Genomic DNA, 17,749 nt, shown 5'->3' on the forward strand with positions numbered 1-17,749 from the left:
GGTCGTCTGTCAGCATTCGTGGCACCCACCTGGATGACACTTTTCGCATTTTCAGGTCGTCATGCAGGATTGTGTGCACAGAACCCACAGAAATGCCAACTCTGGAGGCGATCTGTTCAACAGTCATTCGGCGATCCCCCAAAACAATTCTCTCCACTTTCTCGATCGTGTCGTCAGACCGGCTTATGCGAGCCCAAGGTTGTTCTGCCTTCGTTAAACTGTCGTACCCACGAACGCACTTTCGACACATCCATAACTCCATCACCACATGTCTCCTTCAACTGTCGATGAATTTCAATTGGTTTCACATCACGCAAATTCAGAAAACGAATGATTGCACGCTGTTCAAGTAAGGAAAACGTCGCCATTTTAAGTATTTAAAACAGTTCTCATTCTCGCCGCTGGCGGTAAAATTCCATCTGCCGTACGGTGCTACCATTTCTGGGACGTATTGACAATGAACGCGGCCTCATTTTAAAACAATGCGCATGTTTCTATCTCTTTCCAGTCTGGAGAAAAAAAATCGGAGGCCTTAGAACTTGAATGCACCTCGTATGGGACCTCATCATCATCATCATCTACCACAACAACTAGCTTAAAGATAAGTGGCTCCTTGTTCTTGTTAATAAAGAACCCTGTCAATACATGTGTTCTGTTGTGTTGTAGAAAGAGGATACAGGCCACCAAACAACATTCTCTCCATGGCTCCCCCTGGTAAAAGGCTCTACGGTGTCAACGACGACGCAAAAGTGGCGCTAACACAATTTTTCTAGTTTCAGAACCAACAAATCACTACCTTGCTGACGACGGTACAACTACTGGCTGTACAAACCGCGTCGGCCGCACAACAGACCAGAAAATCGGCCTAACAAGTGCCGCCGACTAGCATACCACTGTTCTGGCAATTTAACAATACAGAAGAGGAATGGCTCGAATACCTGACTCAATTCCAAGCGCTTTGTGAAGTTCATAGAGTTCAAGGTACTGTAAAACTACAATACTTTCTTTCGACTGCTGGGTCGCCAGTGTTCAGGTTAACACAAAAACTATTCCCAATCACGTCTCCCTACGAACTCGGCTATGGCCAAGTAATCGCTGCATTAACCAAGTATTATGATCAGGAAGTCCAAGTAGCTGCAGCCAGACATCAGTTCTTTCGTCTGCAAAAAAAGCTGAAACAGACGTATCGTCAGTGGTACACAGAATTAACGGTCATGACCAGGGCCGGCCGTTGTGGTCGAGCGGTTCTAGATGCTTCAGTCCGGAACCACGCGGTTGCTACGGTCACAGGTTCGAATCCTGCCTCGGGCATGGATGTTTGTGATGTCCTTAGGTTAGTTAGGTTTAGGTAGTTATAAGTCTAGGGGACTGATGACATCAGATGTTAAGTTCCATAGTGCTTAGAGCCATTTGAACCATTTTGTAATGACTAGGAAGTGTAAATTTAAGTGTAGTTGTGGCAACTTTTACGTTTATTTAATGATTAGGGGTGCAATAACATTCAGTGTCCCAGAGAGTAAAATACGGGAGCAGATCCTAAAGTAATCTGATCCATCACTTCTCCAAGTATTGCAAGTCTTAGAGCAGTATGATTCGGGTGCCATAGCGGCCGTTTTAATCTGACCCCCTGGTCCCGATTTGTTGGGTCGAGTCGCCCCTTGTACGCGACCGCCGCAAGCAGCCACAACATCGAGTTCGCACACAGCTGTGCGGACCGCCACGTAGACATGGACTGTATTGGACTGTTTGGGGGAAGAGACAAAACAGTGAGGTCATCGGTCTCATCGGATTAGGAAAGGACGGGGTAGGAAGTCAGCCGTGCCCTTTCAAAGGAACCATTCCGGCATTTGTCTGGAGTGATTTAGGGAAATCACGGAAAATGGGATTAATCCGTCGTCCTTCCGAATGCGAGTCCAGTGTGCTAATCACTGCGCCACCTCGCTCGGTACGTAGACATGTAAACAGGCTTGTGAACTTAGTAAAGTCTTGCCCTAAATGTTTTGCTCGCCATTAAAGACAGGACTGCCCATCAAGTATCGGAACGTGTTACACGTGTGGAAAAAAAGGCCATGTCCAAGCAGTTCGTCTGCAACGCCACAAAAGCGCCAACTTTGCGCGCTCCCAGAAAAACATGCTCGTGCACATGCAGTGAACGATGTGTTTTCAAAACCTAGAACAGTTTCTGACAACAGAAAGATTAAGATTGTGTCTCATTCTCGACCTAGTGCTGTACAACGGCGTTCTAACAAACTGTCTCGTTACGCATTGCTGGCCGATGTGTGAACTTTCAGTTAGACACATGTGCCTCAGTAACTTTGCTTAATCGTGCTACGTACGAACAGTTAGGCCCACCGCGCTCTTCTAAATCTAGCAGGCACCTAACTGCTTACAACGGACAGGAAATTCCACTCTTGGACAGTGCAGTTTGCATGTCACTTACAAATCTCACACTAGGGCAGTGAATTTTACTATGTAGAAATCAACAGACAGTGAGATGCCATTGGTTTGTTTGGCCTTAGCATCCGCAACAGTGTACTGCCAGTCTCAACATTTCACCAAGGGACAGTGCCGCTAGCTTGATTCAAGAATTTCCTGAACTATTTCAGAAAGAATGGGAAAAGCTGATACTTTGTAGCGCATGTTACATTGGAAGACAATGCACAGCCTAAGTTTTTCCTGGCCCGCCCAGTTCCAATTGGTTTTAGAGACAAAGTAGGCAGTGAATTGAAAGAATTGCAAGATAGTGGTGTAATTGCTCCCATTCAAGCTAGTCAATGGGTAAGTCCTATCATTGTATTGCTTAACCCTTCTTGTTGCATTCACATTTGTGTTGACTTCAAATCTACAGTCAACCCACAGACAATAATCGACACTTACCCGTTAGCCCTGAGGAACTCATGGGCAAGTTTGGTGCAGGACGTTACTTTTCTAATATAGATTTGCGTGACGCCTATTTGCAACTTCCATTGGATAAAGAATCACAGAAAGTGTTTGATGTAAATCCACACTTAGGTTTGTTCAAGTATTTGCGTTTGACCTTTGGCAGTGCTTCCGCACCCGCCATTCTTCAACGTTACTTGGAACAGCTGACTGCAGAAATGCCATTTTGTTCAAACTATCTTGATGATATTGTTGTCTCAGGTCGGATACCAGAGAAACACATCGCCAATTTGCACATTCTTTTTCGAGTGTTGTCAGAAGCAGGACTCAAGTGTCGTCTCGAAAAGTGTGACTTTTCTCAAACTGAACTGCAGTACTTTTGTTACGCGCAATGTGGCTCTGAAGTCTAGTCAGTGCTAGGGAAGATGACGTACTACATTCGGTTCATACCGAATGCCACTAAGATCGCCCATCCATTGCATTGCTTGTGTCGCAGAAATGTACCTTTTGTGTGGACTAAAGATTGTCAAGAACCTTTGCAGAACAGCCAGTAGTACAAGGAGTCTGATTTTGGTCGCCGAGCGACGATCTACCAGGGCCAGAGATCGGTAGTGGAAGCGGCCGTTGGGTTTAACTGCACGCTGTGACTGCCGTGGTGGACGGCAACAACAAGAGGGGAGAGGGTGTTGGACGGAGACGTGATACAGCGAGACTGGGAGCATTTCGCTTAATAGCTATCTGGCTGGCTTTTACCGGAGCAGAATCTGAAGACAGCCCAACAGCCTGTGTGAGTGTGTTACTAGACAGGGCTGTTGTCCTTTGTTGGAGGTCTGCAGATGTTATTAAGTGGTGCGCGTCGCTGTGTGTACTGAGTGAATTCAGCCTGATAAGCACACATTATAAAACCAGTACTTGCGTTCTAACTGTGCTTCATATTCTCGATTCCCTTAGTTTTTCAGATGCATATTCTTTGGTCCACTGGATCTGATGTCACTTGATCTTTCGTTATGTTCTATGCAACCAACCCGCTCTTTATTTAACTGTCACGTTGCAAGTGATGGTTATTTGGACTGTAATTTTATTACAAAAATTCTCTTAAAGATTTGAAGTAGAACTTTCTCCTTGCGTTATGGTTTTTTGTTTTTTTAGACGTATGTATTTTAAATCAATTTTTTATTACGAGGCAGCACTGATACTCCATGTTTTCAGTTTAGTGGAATTTCATACTGTTACTTAAGGATTTTGGTATCGAGTAAATTCTTCTTCTTGAGTAGCTACAAATCTGATTTGTTTGCCCATACTGTAACAGTTTTGGTCTAGAAAAAATGATTGCCTTTTAAATTTCTAAATTGTGCTATTTTCATGAGAAATTAAATATTCAGTAATTGTTTGAATAAAGTAAAAATTATTCTCGGAAGGGGCAAGAACCACTAATCTCAATCCAGCCCTATCACTCCCACCAACGGCATCGCTCCTTTGGAAAGTTACAAGAAGGACTATACGCTGTTGAGCAGTGTGATGTTTCTGGCCATCATATTAGGCTCTAAGAAGCTGTTCCCAGAGCAGTGGAGATGCAAGACGTATATTGATGACGAAATGTGGTGAGAGGTACGTGTGACAGATGTTAGATTCGGTATCATTCCCGTGAGAAAGACCGCCTGCATTATGCTACTGCTCTGTGATTGGCTGCTGTGTTCGGAGCAAGGGCGCCAAAACGTTAAAGTATAGTTATTATTATTAGTTAAACCACTCATTGGAATGACTTCACTTTTTAATATAAATATCTCTCAACAGCTGACTATGAATTAGTCATTTCAGAATTATTAAAAACAATTTAAATAAAAAACAAAAGACTGACGAAATTGCAGATGAAGCGCTTCGGAAGCGTTCGGGTCACGCCTTTTCTGGTATAGCGAGCGAAGTGTTTCGGGCTGTTCGTCACTCTGGATTAGGCAGTCGAGAAGAACAGACATGTTGTCTGTCGTTGGATGTGTTTCCAATTTTTATTTAAGTTCCTGCTCGTCACTCTGGATTAGGCAATCGAGAAGTACAGTCATTTTGTCTGTGGCAGGATGTGTTTGCCAGTATTCAGTATTAAAAGATTCACTCCGGTAGTCATGAGGCACAGACACGTGCCACAGATAGTGTAAAGATACATTTTCGTAAACATTGTGTTTGATCATGTACTTTGCTGTATCAGAAGGTGTTGTATTAAGATAATGTAGTCTTCTCGTGTGGCTATATTAAAATACGCAAGTGGCATCCCAAAGAAGTGATACATTGTTTCAGAACAGGACCTCAGTTTTTGCCTCAAGATACAGAACCTACGACCTGCGTGCTGTTTTCTGCGCTGGGGACATCAACTTGAAGACAGCAGGTTAGTGAACTATAACAGAACCTTCGTATTCCACACAGTGCAGTGGAAACAACTAAGCGCCTCACGTGTACTGCACGCACAGAACAAATGTGCTCAGTGAGACGTCATCTGCAGTAATGCAGAGAGGTAAAGGAGGGTGATCGTTATCAACACCAACAATCAATTCATTCTTCCTTTCTTGCCGTAGTAGGTAGTCATATTTCCGTGATTAAACCACAGTGAATTTACATATGAGAAACAAACAGAATAGTACTTGAGTAGTTCACCTCCCTAGCTGAGTGGTCGCCATGGCGGAGTGCCATGGAGGGGCAACAGGTGGGATATCGGCGACCGCCATAGATTTATCCTTGGTGGAAGTATTACTACCAGGTGTACTGACAGGGAAACCATAAGGCAATCGGATTTTCGTTTTTTATTTATTTATTTATTTAGGGTACGTAAAGCTGAGTAGTCAAATATTAATCATCAAAGCAGTGCCAAGCAACTCTCAAATATTTTTGAGAAAATCGGCTTTGAAGTCATTTCCCAGGGAAGCGTGGATCTGTGTTAGATTGTTTGCCTGCCATATTGGTGGCCTGGGTTCGGTTCCTGGCGGGAGTAAATTTTTAATCAAACGTCCCAAATCCTATGAGGATTTCCATGAAGCAAAAAACATATACAAAAAATTAATTTGTAAATTCTTTTATTTTAACAATCTTTTACACAAGATCGGTAATTAAGAATTTGGATTTTCAATGAAAAATGGATGTTAGTCTGTAATATGTCATTACAAATAATAAGACGTGGATCTACATACATAACATTCAGTTGCCGCATGTATGAGAGATCATCACTTGAGAAGACTTGACCAATTTGGTCGATATTTTTTGTGTTCGTTATTGTCAGGACAACGTTTGTATAAGAGAAAACCTTTGGAAAGTCCAACGGAAAAGTCTGAAATTAACATCAACTGCCACACGTACGAAATATCATCAATTAAGAACGGCTCGACAGATGAGGTTGATTTTTGTCTTTGTTGTGTTAGTCATTGTCTGGGCAAGGTTTCTATGAAGGAAAGTTTTTGGAAAATACACCGGAAAAGTTGGAAATTAAAATCAATTGTAAAAGATCATCACTTGAGAATGTCTCGGCTGATTTGGTTGATTCCTTTTTCTGTAACTGTGGATTGTAACGATATTTTTGGTACGAAAAAGAATTTAAATAATTGCGTTCGGTTCGACAGTTGTGCTATCACATGTTTTCATAACAAAAAAGTCAGTTAGACAGTTAGATATATTATAATAATTACATATGTAATTTTCTATACAAAAGGGAAACGCCGTTACCAAAAATCTCGAAAACTTCTTGACCAATGTAGTAAAAATTTTTACACGACGGTGTAATCAAAGTTGGACGGATATAGGTTACATATTTTTGTAATATATACAGGGTGGTCCATTGATAGAGACCGGGCCAAATATCTAACGAAATAAGCATCAAACGAAAAAAACTACAAAGAACGAAACTCGTCTAGCTTGAAGGAGGAAACCAGATGACGCTATGGTTGGCCCGGTAGATGGCGCTGCCATATGTCAAACGGGTATAAAATGCGTTTTTTTAAACAGGAAATCCCATTTTTTATTACATGTTCGTGTAGCCCCCACTTTAACGATGGCAATCCAAATGGTGCAGTGTATGCTGATTTCCCACGTAATGTTCTACCGATGTTACTACAAGATGTTTCACTTCATGAGAGAATGGCGATGTACTTCCAACATGATGGATGTCCGGCACATAGCTCGCGTGCGTTTGGAACGGTATTGAATAGCTTATTTCATGACAGGTGGATTGGTCGTCGAGCACCATACCATGGCCTGCACGTTCACCGGATCTGACGGCCCCGGATTTATGTCTGTGGGGAAAGCTGAAGGACATTTGCTATCGTGATGCACCGACAACGCCTGGAAACATGCGTCAGGGCATTGTCAATGCATGTGCGAACATTACGAAAGGCGAACTACTCTCTGTTGAGAGGAATGTCGTTACACGTATTACCAAATGCATTGAGATTGACAGACATCATTTTGAGCATTTACTGCATTAATGTGGTATTTACAGGTAATCACGCTGTAACAGCATGCGTTCTCAGAAATGATAAGGTCACAAAGGTACATGCATCACATTGGAACAACCTAAATAAAATGTTCGAACGTACCTACCTTCTGTATTTTAATTTAGAAAACCTACGTGTTACCAACTGTTCGTCTAAAATTGTGAGCCATATGTTTGTGGCTATTACAGCGCCATCTATCACAAAGCGAAAAAAGTGGTCCAGCTAAAACATTCACATTTCTTTACGTACTACACGAATATGTAATAAAAATGGGGGTTCCTATTTAAAAAGCGCAGTTGATATCTGTTTGACCCATGGCAGCGCCATCTAGCCGCCCAGCCATAGCGCCATCTAGTTTCCCCCTTCAAGCTAGACAACTTTCGTTCTTTGTAGTTTTTTCGTTTGACGCTTATTTCGTGAGATATTTGGCCCGGTCACGATCAATGGGCCACCCTGTATGATATACACATATTGTGTCATATACATAGAGAGGCGGCGGCGGTGGTCTCGCGGTTCTAGGCGCGCAGTCCGTGACCGTGCGACTGCTACGGTCGCAGGTTCGAATCCTGCCTCGGGCATGGATGTGTGTGATGTCCTTAGGTTAGTTAGGTTTAAGTAGTTCTAAGTTCTAGGGGCCTGATGACCACAGCAGTTCAGTCCCATAGTGCTCAGAGTCATTTGAACCATATACATAGAGAAACCGTAGTTACCACAAATCTTGAAAAGTTTTTCATCGATTTACTTCCAATTATTACACGATACTGTAATGATCATTTAAAAGGACATAGGCTAAGTATTTTGTAATGTATTACATATATAAATAAATATGTAATATATAAAAAAGAAACTTCGTTACCAAAAATCTGGTAAGGATCTTGACGGACTTGCTTCAAATTTTTACAGTACGCCCGACTGAACATTCAGACAGAAATGGACTTAGAGAGGGGGAGGAGGAGGTCATGCACAGAGAGTTGGGTGGAGGAAGAGATGTAGAGTGAGAGGGGGGGATGAGAAGAATGGCAGAGCGAGGGGAAGGGGAATTTAGGATGTATATGCAAATCCCATACACATTTAGCAATTGCGAAGAATTTCCGGTTTCGCTAGTTTTTCACAAAAGTGACGATAAACACGTGATAATCAACATATATTCGATGAATTTTATATTTAAATGGTATTCAAAGTGACCGGAAAAAACGGAACAAACAATGACCGAAAGAAGACAGGAACTTTAAGTTTCACGGACATGATCGTGAACGTGCACAATAAATTTGCGTCAGTCAGGAATGGAACCAAGGCTATCCACATGGCATGCGAACATTCTCCGACAAAGGAACGCTGCCTGTCGAAAAAATGGACCTTACTGTACGCTGTTACGCAGGCTGGGAAAACGTCAAACTCGATTTTATCGAGAATTTTTGAGGGTTACATGGAACTGCTTTGGGAAATTGTAATTGTAGTTCTGAACTTAACGTACCATCAATACAAAAATTCATAAAAAACCGATTCCTGTATGTCTCTGCATGTCCATCTTTTCAGAGATGGTTGCGGGACTCGGCTGTTCGGTACAGCATGTGAAATCAAAGACCTTTCAGCCGTCTAATTTCCAAACAGTTACTTTATTTGCCTACCAATTTCGGTGATTTACTACGCCATTTTCAGGCCCCTTGACCAACGTGTAGGAGTATTCCAACCTCGGTTCCAGTCGAAATACGGGCCAGTACTCTAATACTGGTATCGTAGATTTCTGCCTGATACAGCGATCACTTCAACCATGACCTACCGACCAGTATTTGAATACTGGCTCCTATTTTGTCCGGCACCGAGATTGGAATCTTCCCACACGTCGGTGAGGCGGCCTGAAGATGGCATAGTAAATCACCGAAACTGGTAGGCAATGAAATAACAGTGTGGAAATTAGACGGCTGAAAGGTCTTCGATTTGACATCCTGATTGTCGCATAGCCTTCTTGTCAGTCTCCTAAGGTCAACTCGGTAGCTATTTGTTTCTGTTTTAATTTATTGGATTTCGAGAAGTGCCCATAAAGCCAACTCAAGAATGGGATGTGAATTATGACGACACGAACGTAAGGACAACACAACATCCAGTCCCCGAGCAAAGAAAATATCCGACCGGCCGGGAATAGACCCAGGCCCCTACACTTAACAATCCGCAGCGATGACGGTGCAGCTACCGACGCGAACGAGGAGCCAATTGACCATTTAGTAGCGGTTCCAAAGGTAAGAAACCGGACAACGACCAGGAGAGCGGTGTGCTGACCACATGCCCCGCCATAACGCATGCGGTGACGCCATCGCAAGAGGACGACATTGACAGTGCACGGGGTCCGATTAGCCAGTCTAGGACCATAACGCGAATTTGTTTCTTAGTATCTGAGTAATACAAATACACAAACGAAATTTACAGCAGCCGAGAGCACTGCAAATTCCTCTACAGGATTCAAAATGGCTCTGAGCACTATGCGACTTAACTTCTGAGGTCATCAGTCGCCTAGAACTTAGAACTAATTAAACCTAACTAACCTAAGGACATTACACACATCCATGCCCGAGGCAGGATTCGAACCTGCGACCGTAGCAGTCGCACGGTCCCGGACTGCGCGCCTAGAACCGCAGTTCTCTTAGGTTGTTCGCAGCTGATGCTGTAATTTACCGTCTAGTAAGGTCATCCGAAGACCAGTATCAGTTGCAAAGCGATTTAGAAAAGATTGCTGTATGGTGTGGCAGGTGGCAGTTGACGCTAAATAACGAAAAGTGTGAGGTGATACACATGAGTTCCAAAAGAAATCCGTTGGAATTCGATTACTCGATAAATAGTACAATGCTCAAGGCTGTCAATTCAACTAAGTACCTGGGTGTTAAAATTACGAACAATTTCAGTTGGAAAGACCACATGGATAATACTGTGGGGAAGGCGAGCCAAAGGTTGCATTTCATTGGCAGGACACTCAAAAGATTCAACAAGTTTACTAAAGAGACAGCTTACACTACACTCGTTCGTCCTCTGTTAGAATATTGCTGCGCGGTGTGGGATCCTTACCAGGTGGGATTGACGGATGACATCGAAAGGGTGCAAAAAAGGGCAGCTCGTTTTGTATTATCACGTAATAGGGGAGAGAGTGTTGCAGATGTGATACGCGAGTTGGGATGGAAGTCATTAAAGCAAAGACGTTTTTCATCGTGGCGAGATCTATTTACGAAATTTCAGTCACCAACTTTCTCTTCCGAATGCGAAAATATTTTGTTGAGCCCAACCTACATAGGTAGGAATGATCATCAAAATAAAATAAGAGAAATCCGAGCTCGAACAATATGGTTTAGGTGTTCGTTTTTCCCGCGCGCTGTTCGGGAGTGGAATGGTAGAGAGATAGTATGATTGTGGTTCGATGAACCCTATGCCAAGCACTTAAATGTGAATTGCAGAGTAATTATGTAGATGTAGACGGCCACACCGGCCGGCTCTACAGGATTATTTGGCAACATTAAACGCTAAAAAAATTAATTATACTGGAGTGGACCGGTTTGAGTATAAGGTGCGAAGAAGTGAACAATGGCCATTTCTTGCTGTTGGCTGATCTAACTTACCTGTACGAAGATGATGGGCACAGCTAGCAGCAGAGAAGCCGTCCAAATGATGAGGATCACCCTCCGAGCCTGACGGATGGTACACGTGTACTTTGCTCGCATCGGGTGCACGATGGCGTAGTACCTGAAAACAGTACACGCTACATGTAGCGGAACACTGTGGGTACGGTTCATATACATGGGATGGACAAATGAATGGAAACACCAAAAACGGTACACATTACCAAGCCCGCTACGGTGCCGGAAAACTGATCTAATTCGAAACAGCTTCAAGTCATCTCGTAACGTATAAATACGTGTCCTGTATGGCACTTTCAGGTAACGTTGGCTGGTAGTCAAGCACGGTTCTCTCCAAATTAGAACAAAAATACTCAATAATATTGAGATCTCTCGAAATTAGACCGAAACGGCTCAATAATGTTGAGAACTGGTGTCTGGTGGCAATGGGAGATACAGTTCGTCGTGGTGCTCACTATACGAGACCTGAACGATGCCAGCTGTGTAACAGGTGCTATATTATAAGTACCTGATTTTATGGCTGCTAGCGTGTTACCGAAATGCGTTTACCTGCATAAATAACACCTATGTGGAGCAACGTCAGCGACTTTGAATCTTTGTGAAGATTATTCTTATTTCAAGTATTGTTTCAATGAACTGAGTTGTTGGTTTGATTAATGACAAATTACATTAACGAATGTATATCGGGAAGCAGTCGTTAGTATACCTACTTATCTAAACAGGCCTGTGGAAGAGGCTAGAGTTCACGCTTCAAGTACGAGTATAATCTAAGATAGAAGAAATAATAAACGATGCACCACGAAGAAATTACCCGAATGGGACGAAAATTGATAGATGCGATATACACTACTGGCCATTAAAATTGCTACACCACGAATATGACTTACTACAGACGCCAAATTTAACCGAAAGGAAGAAGATGCTGTGATATGCGAATGATTAGCTTTTCAGATCATTCACACAAGGTTGGCGCCGGTGGCGGCACCTACAACGTACTGACATGAGGAAAGTTTCCAACCGATTTCTCATATACAAACAGCAGTTGGCCGGCGTTGCCTGATGAAACGTTGTTGTGATGCCCCGTGTAAGGAGGAGAAATACGTACCATCACGTTTCTGACTTTGATAAAGGTCGGATTGTACCCTATAGCCATTGCGGTTTATCGTATCGCGACATTGCTGCTCGCGTTGGTCGAGATCCAATGACCGTTGGCAGAATATGGAATTGGTGGGTTCAGGAGGGTAATACGGAACGCCGACTGGATCGTAACGGCCTCCTATCACTAGCAGTCGAGATGACAGGCATCCTATGCGCATGGCTGTAACGGATCGTGCAGCCACGTCTCGATCCCTGAGTCAACAGAAGGGGACGTTTGCGAGACAACGACCATCTCCATGAACAGTTCGACGACGTTTGCAGCAGCATGGACTTTCAGCTCGGAGACCATGGCTGCGGTTACCCTTGACGCTGCATCACAGACACGAGCGCCTGCGATGGTGTACTCAACGACGAACCTGGGTGCTCGAATGGCAAAACATTTTTTCGGATGAATCCAGGTTCTGTTTACAGAATCATGATGATCGCATCCGTGTTTGGCGAAATCGCTGTGAACGCACCTTGGAATCGTGTATTCGTCATCGCCATACTGACCCATCACCCGGCGTGATGGTATGGGGTGCCATTGGTTACACGTCTCGGTCACCTCTTGTTCGCATTGACTGCACTTTGAACAGTGGACGTTACATTTCAGACGTGTTACGACCGACCCGTGACTCTAGCCTTCATTCGATCCCTGAAAAAACCTTACATTTCAGCAGGATAATGCACGACCGCATGTTGCAGGTCCTGTACGGGCCTTTCTGGACACAGAAATTGTTCGACTGCTGCCCTGGCCAGCATATTCTACAGATCTGTCACCAATTGAAAACGTCTGGTCAGTGGTGGCCGAGCAACTGGCTCGTCACAATACGCCAGTCACTACTCTTGATGAACTGTGGTATCGCGTTGAAGCTGCATGGGCAGCTGTACCTGTACACGCCATCCAAGCTCTGTTTGACTCTATGCCCAGGCGTATCAAGGCCGTTATTACGGCCAGAGGTGGTTGTTCTGGGTGCTGATTTCTCAGGATGTATGCACCCAAATTGTGTGAAAATGTAATTGTTGTGTTGGCAGAAGAGCCAAGTTCGTGTTACGAATGGAGGCCGAAATGCACGCGTTTTAGCTCACGCAGGCTGGCGTGAGGAGAGAAGGACTATACTGACGTGAGATCTGGAACATGACAAGGAATTAGAATTCAGAAAGCGGTCGTAATTAGTTTGATACTTAACTTTAATCCATTAATGATAAACGTCGCTCTTGACGGTACATGATTCACAACATTATCTGTTCAGAATACATTCATAGTAACTGAATATGGGGCCTTGCTAGGAAGTAGCAAATGACGTAGCTAAAGGCTATGGTAAACTGTTGTCTCTGCAAATGAGAGCGTATGTAGACAGTGAACCATCGCTAGCAAAGTCGGCTGTACAACTGGAGCGAGTGCTAGGGAGTCTAGACTAGACCTGCCGTGTGGCGGCGCTCGGTCTGCAATCACTAACAGTGGCGACACGCGGGTCCGACGTATACTAACGGACCGCGGCCGATTTAAAGGCTACCACCTAGCAAGTGTGTTGTGTGGCGGTGGCACCACAGTAATCACATGTCTGTTCTATTATAATATATTTGTACAATGAATACCCGTTTATCATCTGCATTTCTTATTGGTGTAGCAATTTTAATGGCCAGTAGTGTAGCAAGAGATGCTGCGACCTTGCTGCCAAGGTAGGATTTAGCAGGCACGAAGACAAGGAATAGAAATTCGCACCGCGTGACGGCGGGCATTGTCTTGCTGAAATGTAAGTCCAGCTTGGCTTTCCATGAAGAGCAACAAAACGGGCCCCTGGATGACAACCAAAGGGGTCGTGCTGTTGACTTGCTCAATTCGTAAAGCTCTTTCTTTTGAATAAATCATCAAGTTTCTCTAAAATTGTAATCATTTGTTTGTCGTACACGTACATCACATCTGCCTGTTTCCGTCCCATTCGGATAATCTCTTCGTGGTTGAATTTTCTTGGAGTGTAATTCTTAAGGAAGTCTATCCCGGTACCGTAATTTATTCTTCTCTGTATCTCAGTCACGAATAGATGGAGATGATTTGAATAAAATCAACATGGGTTTTAGACCGCGTTCTTAAGTAACACCATAACAACTAAAATGCCGACATTTCGACCCACTTCGCGGCCGTTATCTTCATATCGACTAACTGCTGGGTTCTGGCCTCTACATACAATATTATTTCGGTGGCTACTGACGTCGCTTTCTACAATGCCGTTGGACATATCGAATTATAGATTGCTGTGTAAAGCTTGGACCAAGTGATCGTGTTTTGCAGCAGCGGGACTTTGATGCCGCACAGCGGATCTCATGTGGCTGCTTGTTTATACTGTGGCCCCTGAGTCATATGGAGCTGCTGGCTGGCGAACACACCTGCCCGATGGACTGGTATCGTTGGCAGTCCTCTGTGTTCATGCTGTTAGGGCGTTTAAACATTTCGATAGCCTCTCTCAAATTTCGTTGCTGCATCCACGGCTGCTTAGCAAGCACACGAATTCCTTGAAAATTAATAGCTCGCCCACAGTCCTCTTAGTGTTCCGCTAGAGTGAGTGACGTTAATATTCGGACACTATGAGATTATTTTCTTTGTAGCTTCATAACTTTATCTTTAATAAAACAAGAAAAATCATAACCAAGTATTACATAAGTTATAGGTCTTGTAAATAACAGCATAAACTTTATAAACATAAATTACGAAAGCTCTATAATAATACGATTGAAATAAAACTGTATCCCACTTTCAGGTTACTTTAATATTCACACACTTCTCAGGACTAATTACTTCAAGACGAAGTTTTGTGATAAATATATGTTTCAATATCTTGTCGGCTAGCCATTCTGTTGCGTCACTTTTTTCAAAGCTGCGGATCTTTTTTTAATTTTCGTTACAGAGACCACCCGGCTCTTCTTTTAATCGACGCTTCAGAGTTTATGTGGAGGATACTGTTGTTTTGTTAATACATCGCTCTAGCACTCCCCATACATTCTCAATATGGTTCGGCTATGGTAATCGAGGTGTTGGCACTAAGACTTTCGAATAATTGTGCAGGAAATATTCCTGCACAATGTGAACTTTATGTGCTGGATCACTGTCCTCGTAAAACTTGAAAGTGTTTGATTATCCTATTTTTGCGTAAATTGTTTTTTAATGTGTTCAGATAGACATTTGTCCATAATACTGACGATGAACACTAGTTAGAACGGTCGAAATGTGGTTTTACAGCTCCGGACAAGAACACATTCAAGCTTTACAATCGACTTAACAATTGTGACTTTCAATCCTTGATTCTTCTTCCGCCACGTCATCCTTCGTTCATCTAACGCAAATTGTTAAATTAAATACTGTCGGTAAAAACGATATTGTTTCACCAAGATTCTTCCTTCGTGTAGGTCTCTTTAGCAGAGTCTAATGTTTTCTTTCAATTGTGTTCATTGACATAAGGTTTCTTACTAGCCACTGATCGATCTTAGCCACCATCTTTCAATGCTATGGGAATCGTTTGAGGATGTGCCAACCGTGCAACCGCTGCAGTCGCAGGTTCGAATCCTGCCTCGGGTATGGATGTGTGTGATGTCCTTAGGCTAGTTACGTTTATGTAGTTCTGAGTTCTAGGGGACTGATGACCTCAGATATTAAGTCCCGTAGTATTCAGAGCCATTTGAACCATTTTATGTACCATCTTTCCAGACTCGTTTAGAAGGTGACTTGCTACTGTGGGGCACTGAGTATAGGATTCCCCTTTATTTTTCGTATTAAATTCTTTTGTCACGTGCATCCAACCTCTTTGGTTGGCCCTTTTGAAGTATAGAGCCTATACGGGCCTCCATTCTGAATCGTCTGGCGATATCTGCCACAGTCCCCTAACTCATATTCAGCATGGCAGCAATTCTTCTATATGATTTACCTTTCGCGTTATGGAAAATCACGAATTGTCGTATATTGAAACTGGTATTAGTTTAGCGAGGCATTGTACCGCCTGGATAGTCGGCCGCACTTGTAAACAAACACTGCTTTCTAACTCAGAGTATGTATAACTTGGCGACAAGGATCAAAAAAAGTGCTACACTGTCCGAAAATTAAAGTAACATGAAAATCGATCAATGTTACTTTTAAATACTATTATTTAATAACTGTTATAAGTTGTGTAAAAAAACGTTTATATTATTGTCGACTGGAGATGTACCTTAATATAATACTTGTTTATTTTCTAGTTTTGCTACAAAATAAAGATCACATAGTGTCCGAATATTAACATTACCTACTGTATAGTTGACTTCTTGTGTAGGTCCCGTCGTAGATAGCGTTAATACTTCGACACGAGAACGGTAATCAGTCTCCCGGTTTCGCCAACGTAGACTTCCCCCGCATTCATATCGAAGTTCGTAGGAACGTGCAGTGTTCAGAGCATCTACGGAACCCTACGTTGCCCTCAATAAATTTCCTATCCTGTGGCCGCTCTGGAATATTGATTTACTTCTTCCTCGAAATAAACGGCTCTGAGCACTATGGGACTTAACTGCTGAGGTCATCAGTCCCCTAGAACTTAGAACTACTTAAACCTAACTAACCTAAGGACATCACGCACATCCATGCCCGAGGCGGGATTCGAACCTGCGACCGTAGCAGTCGCGCGGTTCCAGGCTGTCGCGCCTAGAACCGCTCGGCCACTCCGGCCGCCCTTCTTCCTCGGTGCAGCACCTTTTCCACACGGCCACTGGTGCCTCTCACATTTGGTAAGCGTGCAAAAGGCACAGTTTGTTCAAAATGTTCAAATGTGTGTGAGATCTTATGGGACTGCTAAGGTATTAAAAAACTAAAAACCCGCCTCGATTGCGAAAAAAGCGCCTAGTGTTAAGTGTTAGGCCAGGTTTCGGCGTAGATAACTACACCTTCTTCAGAAGAACAATAAAACCCACAAGTGCCTAAGAAGATCTTTGTCAATGATTAAAAGAACACCATAGCTATACATTTGTAAACGAAAAACATAAGGAAAGCACGAGCAGTACATATGAACAAAGTCAAAACCACTACTTAACTTTGACTTTATACGTATGTACAGTGTTTGAAATAACGAAAACATTGACTCATCGGACCATAAGACGTGTTTCCACTGATCAACCGTTCGGAATTTATGCTCCTGACACAATATTTTACGCTTCTTTGCGTTGGTTGTCTTCACTAATGGTTTCGGTACAGCACCTCGTCCATGAATATTCCCTTTATGGAGCTCTTGGCAGACAGTGTCGATAGATACGGGGTCTCGAAGACGGTTGTTGAGCACTGCAGTCACTTTAGCAGCAGTAGTTTTGTGCTGTTTTGCCACAATTCGTGTTAGCGTTCGACGATCTCTGTCGTTTAGTTTTGATTTGCGCCCACTTTTACATTTACACGATGATGTTTTTCCATGTTTTCTCTACGCTGTCATGACTTATGTGTCGACAAAAGCGCCGACACAGTGTGATTTGAGGGGACCGCAATGCACGCTATAAACACACGAAGGATGGCGTGAGGTCTGAAACAGGATACGTAATGAATGCTATAAAGAAAAATACGTAGCTTTTGGAATACTTAACTTTAATCCATCCTTGTTGTATACATCGTTCTTGATGAGACATGCTTTATACGAT

The 17,749-nt window shown here is 43.2% G+C and overlaps 1 protein-coding gene across 1 annotated transcript in view; it reads right to left on the reverse strand.

Moving 5' to 3' along the window:
• LOC126416560 (pyroglutamylated RF-amide peptide receptor-like) overlaps window positions 1-17,749 on the reverse strand; it is a 153,801-nt gene that overhangs the window by 122,215 nt on the left and 13,837 nt on the right. Inside the window, exon 2 of the mRNA XM_050084305.1 lies at window positions 10,952-11,075. Coding sequence (XP_049940262.1) covers window positions 10,952-11,075 — 124 coding nt within the window. The remainder of the gene's footprint in view (window positions 1-10,951; window positions 11,076-17,749) is intronic.

The sequence above is a fragment of the Schistocerca serialis genome, chromosome 8 (assembly GCF_023864345.2).
Source record: "Schistocerca serialis cubense isolate TAMUIC-IGC-003099 chromosome 8, iqSchSeri2.2, whole genome shotgun sequence".
NCBI classification, from domain to species: Eukaryota; Metazoa; Arthropoda; class Insecta; order Orthoptera; family Acrididae; genus Schistocerca; species Schistocerca serialis.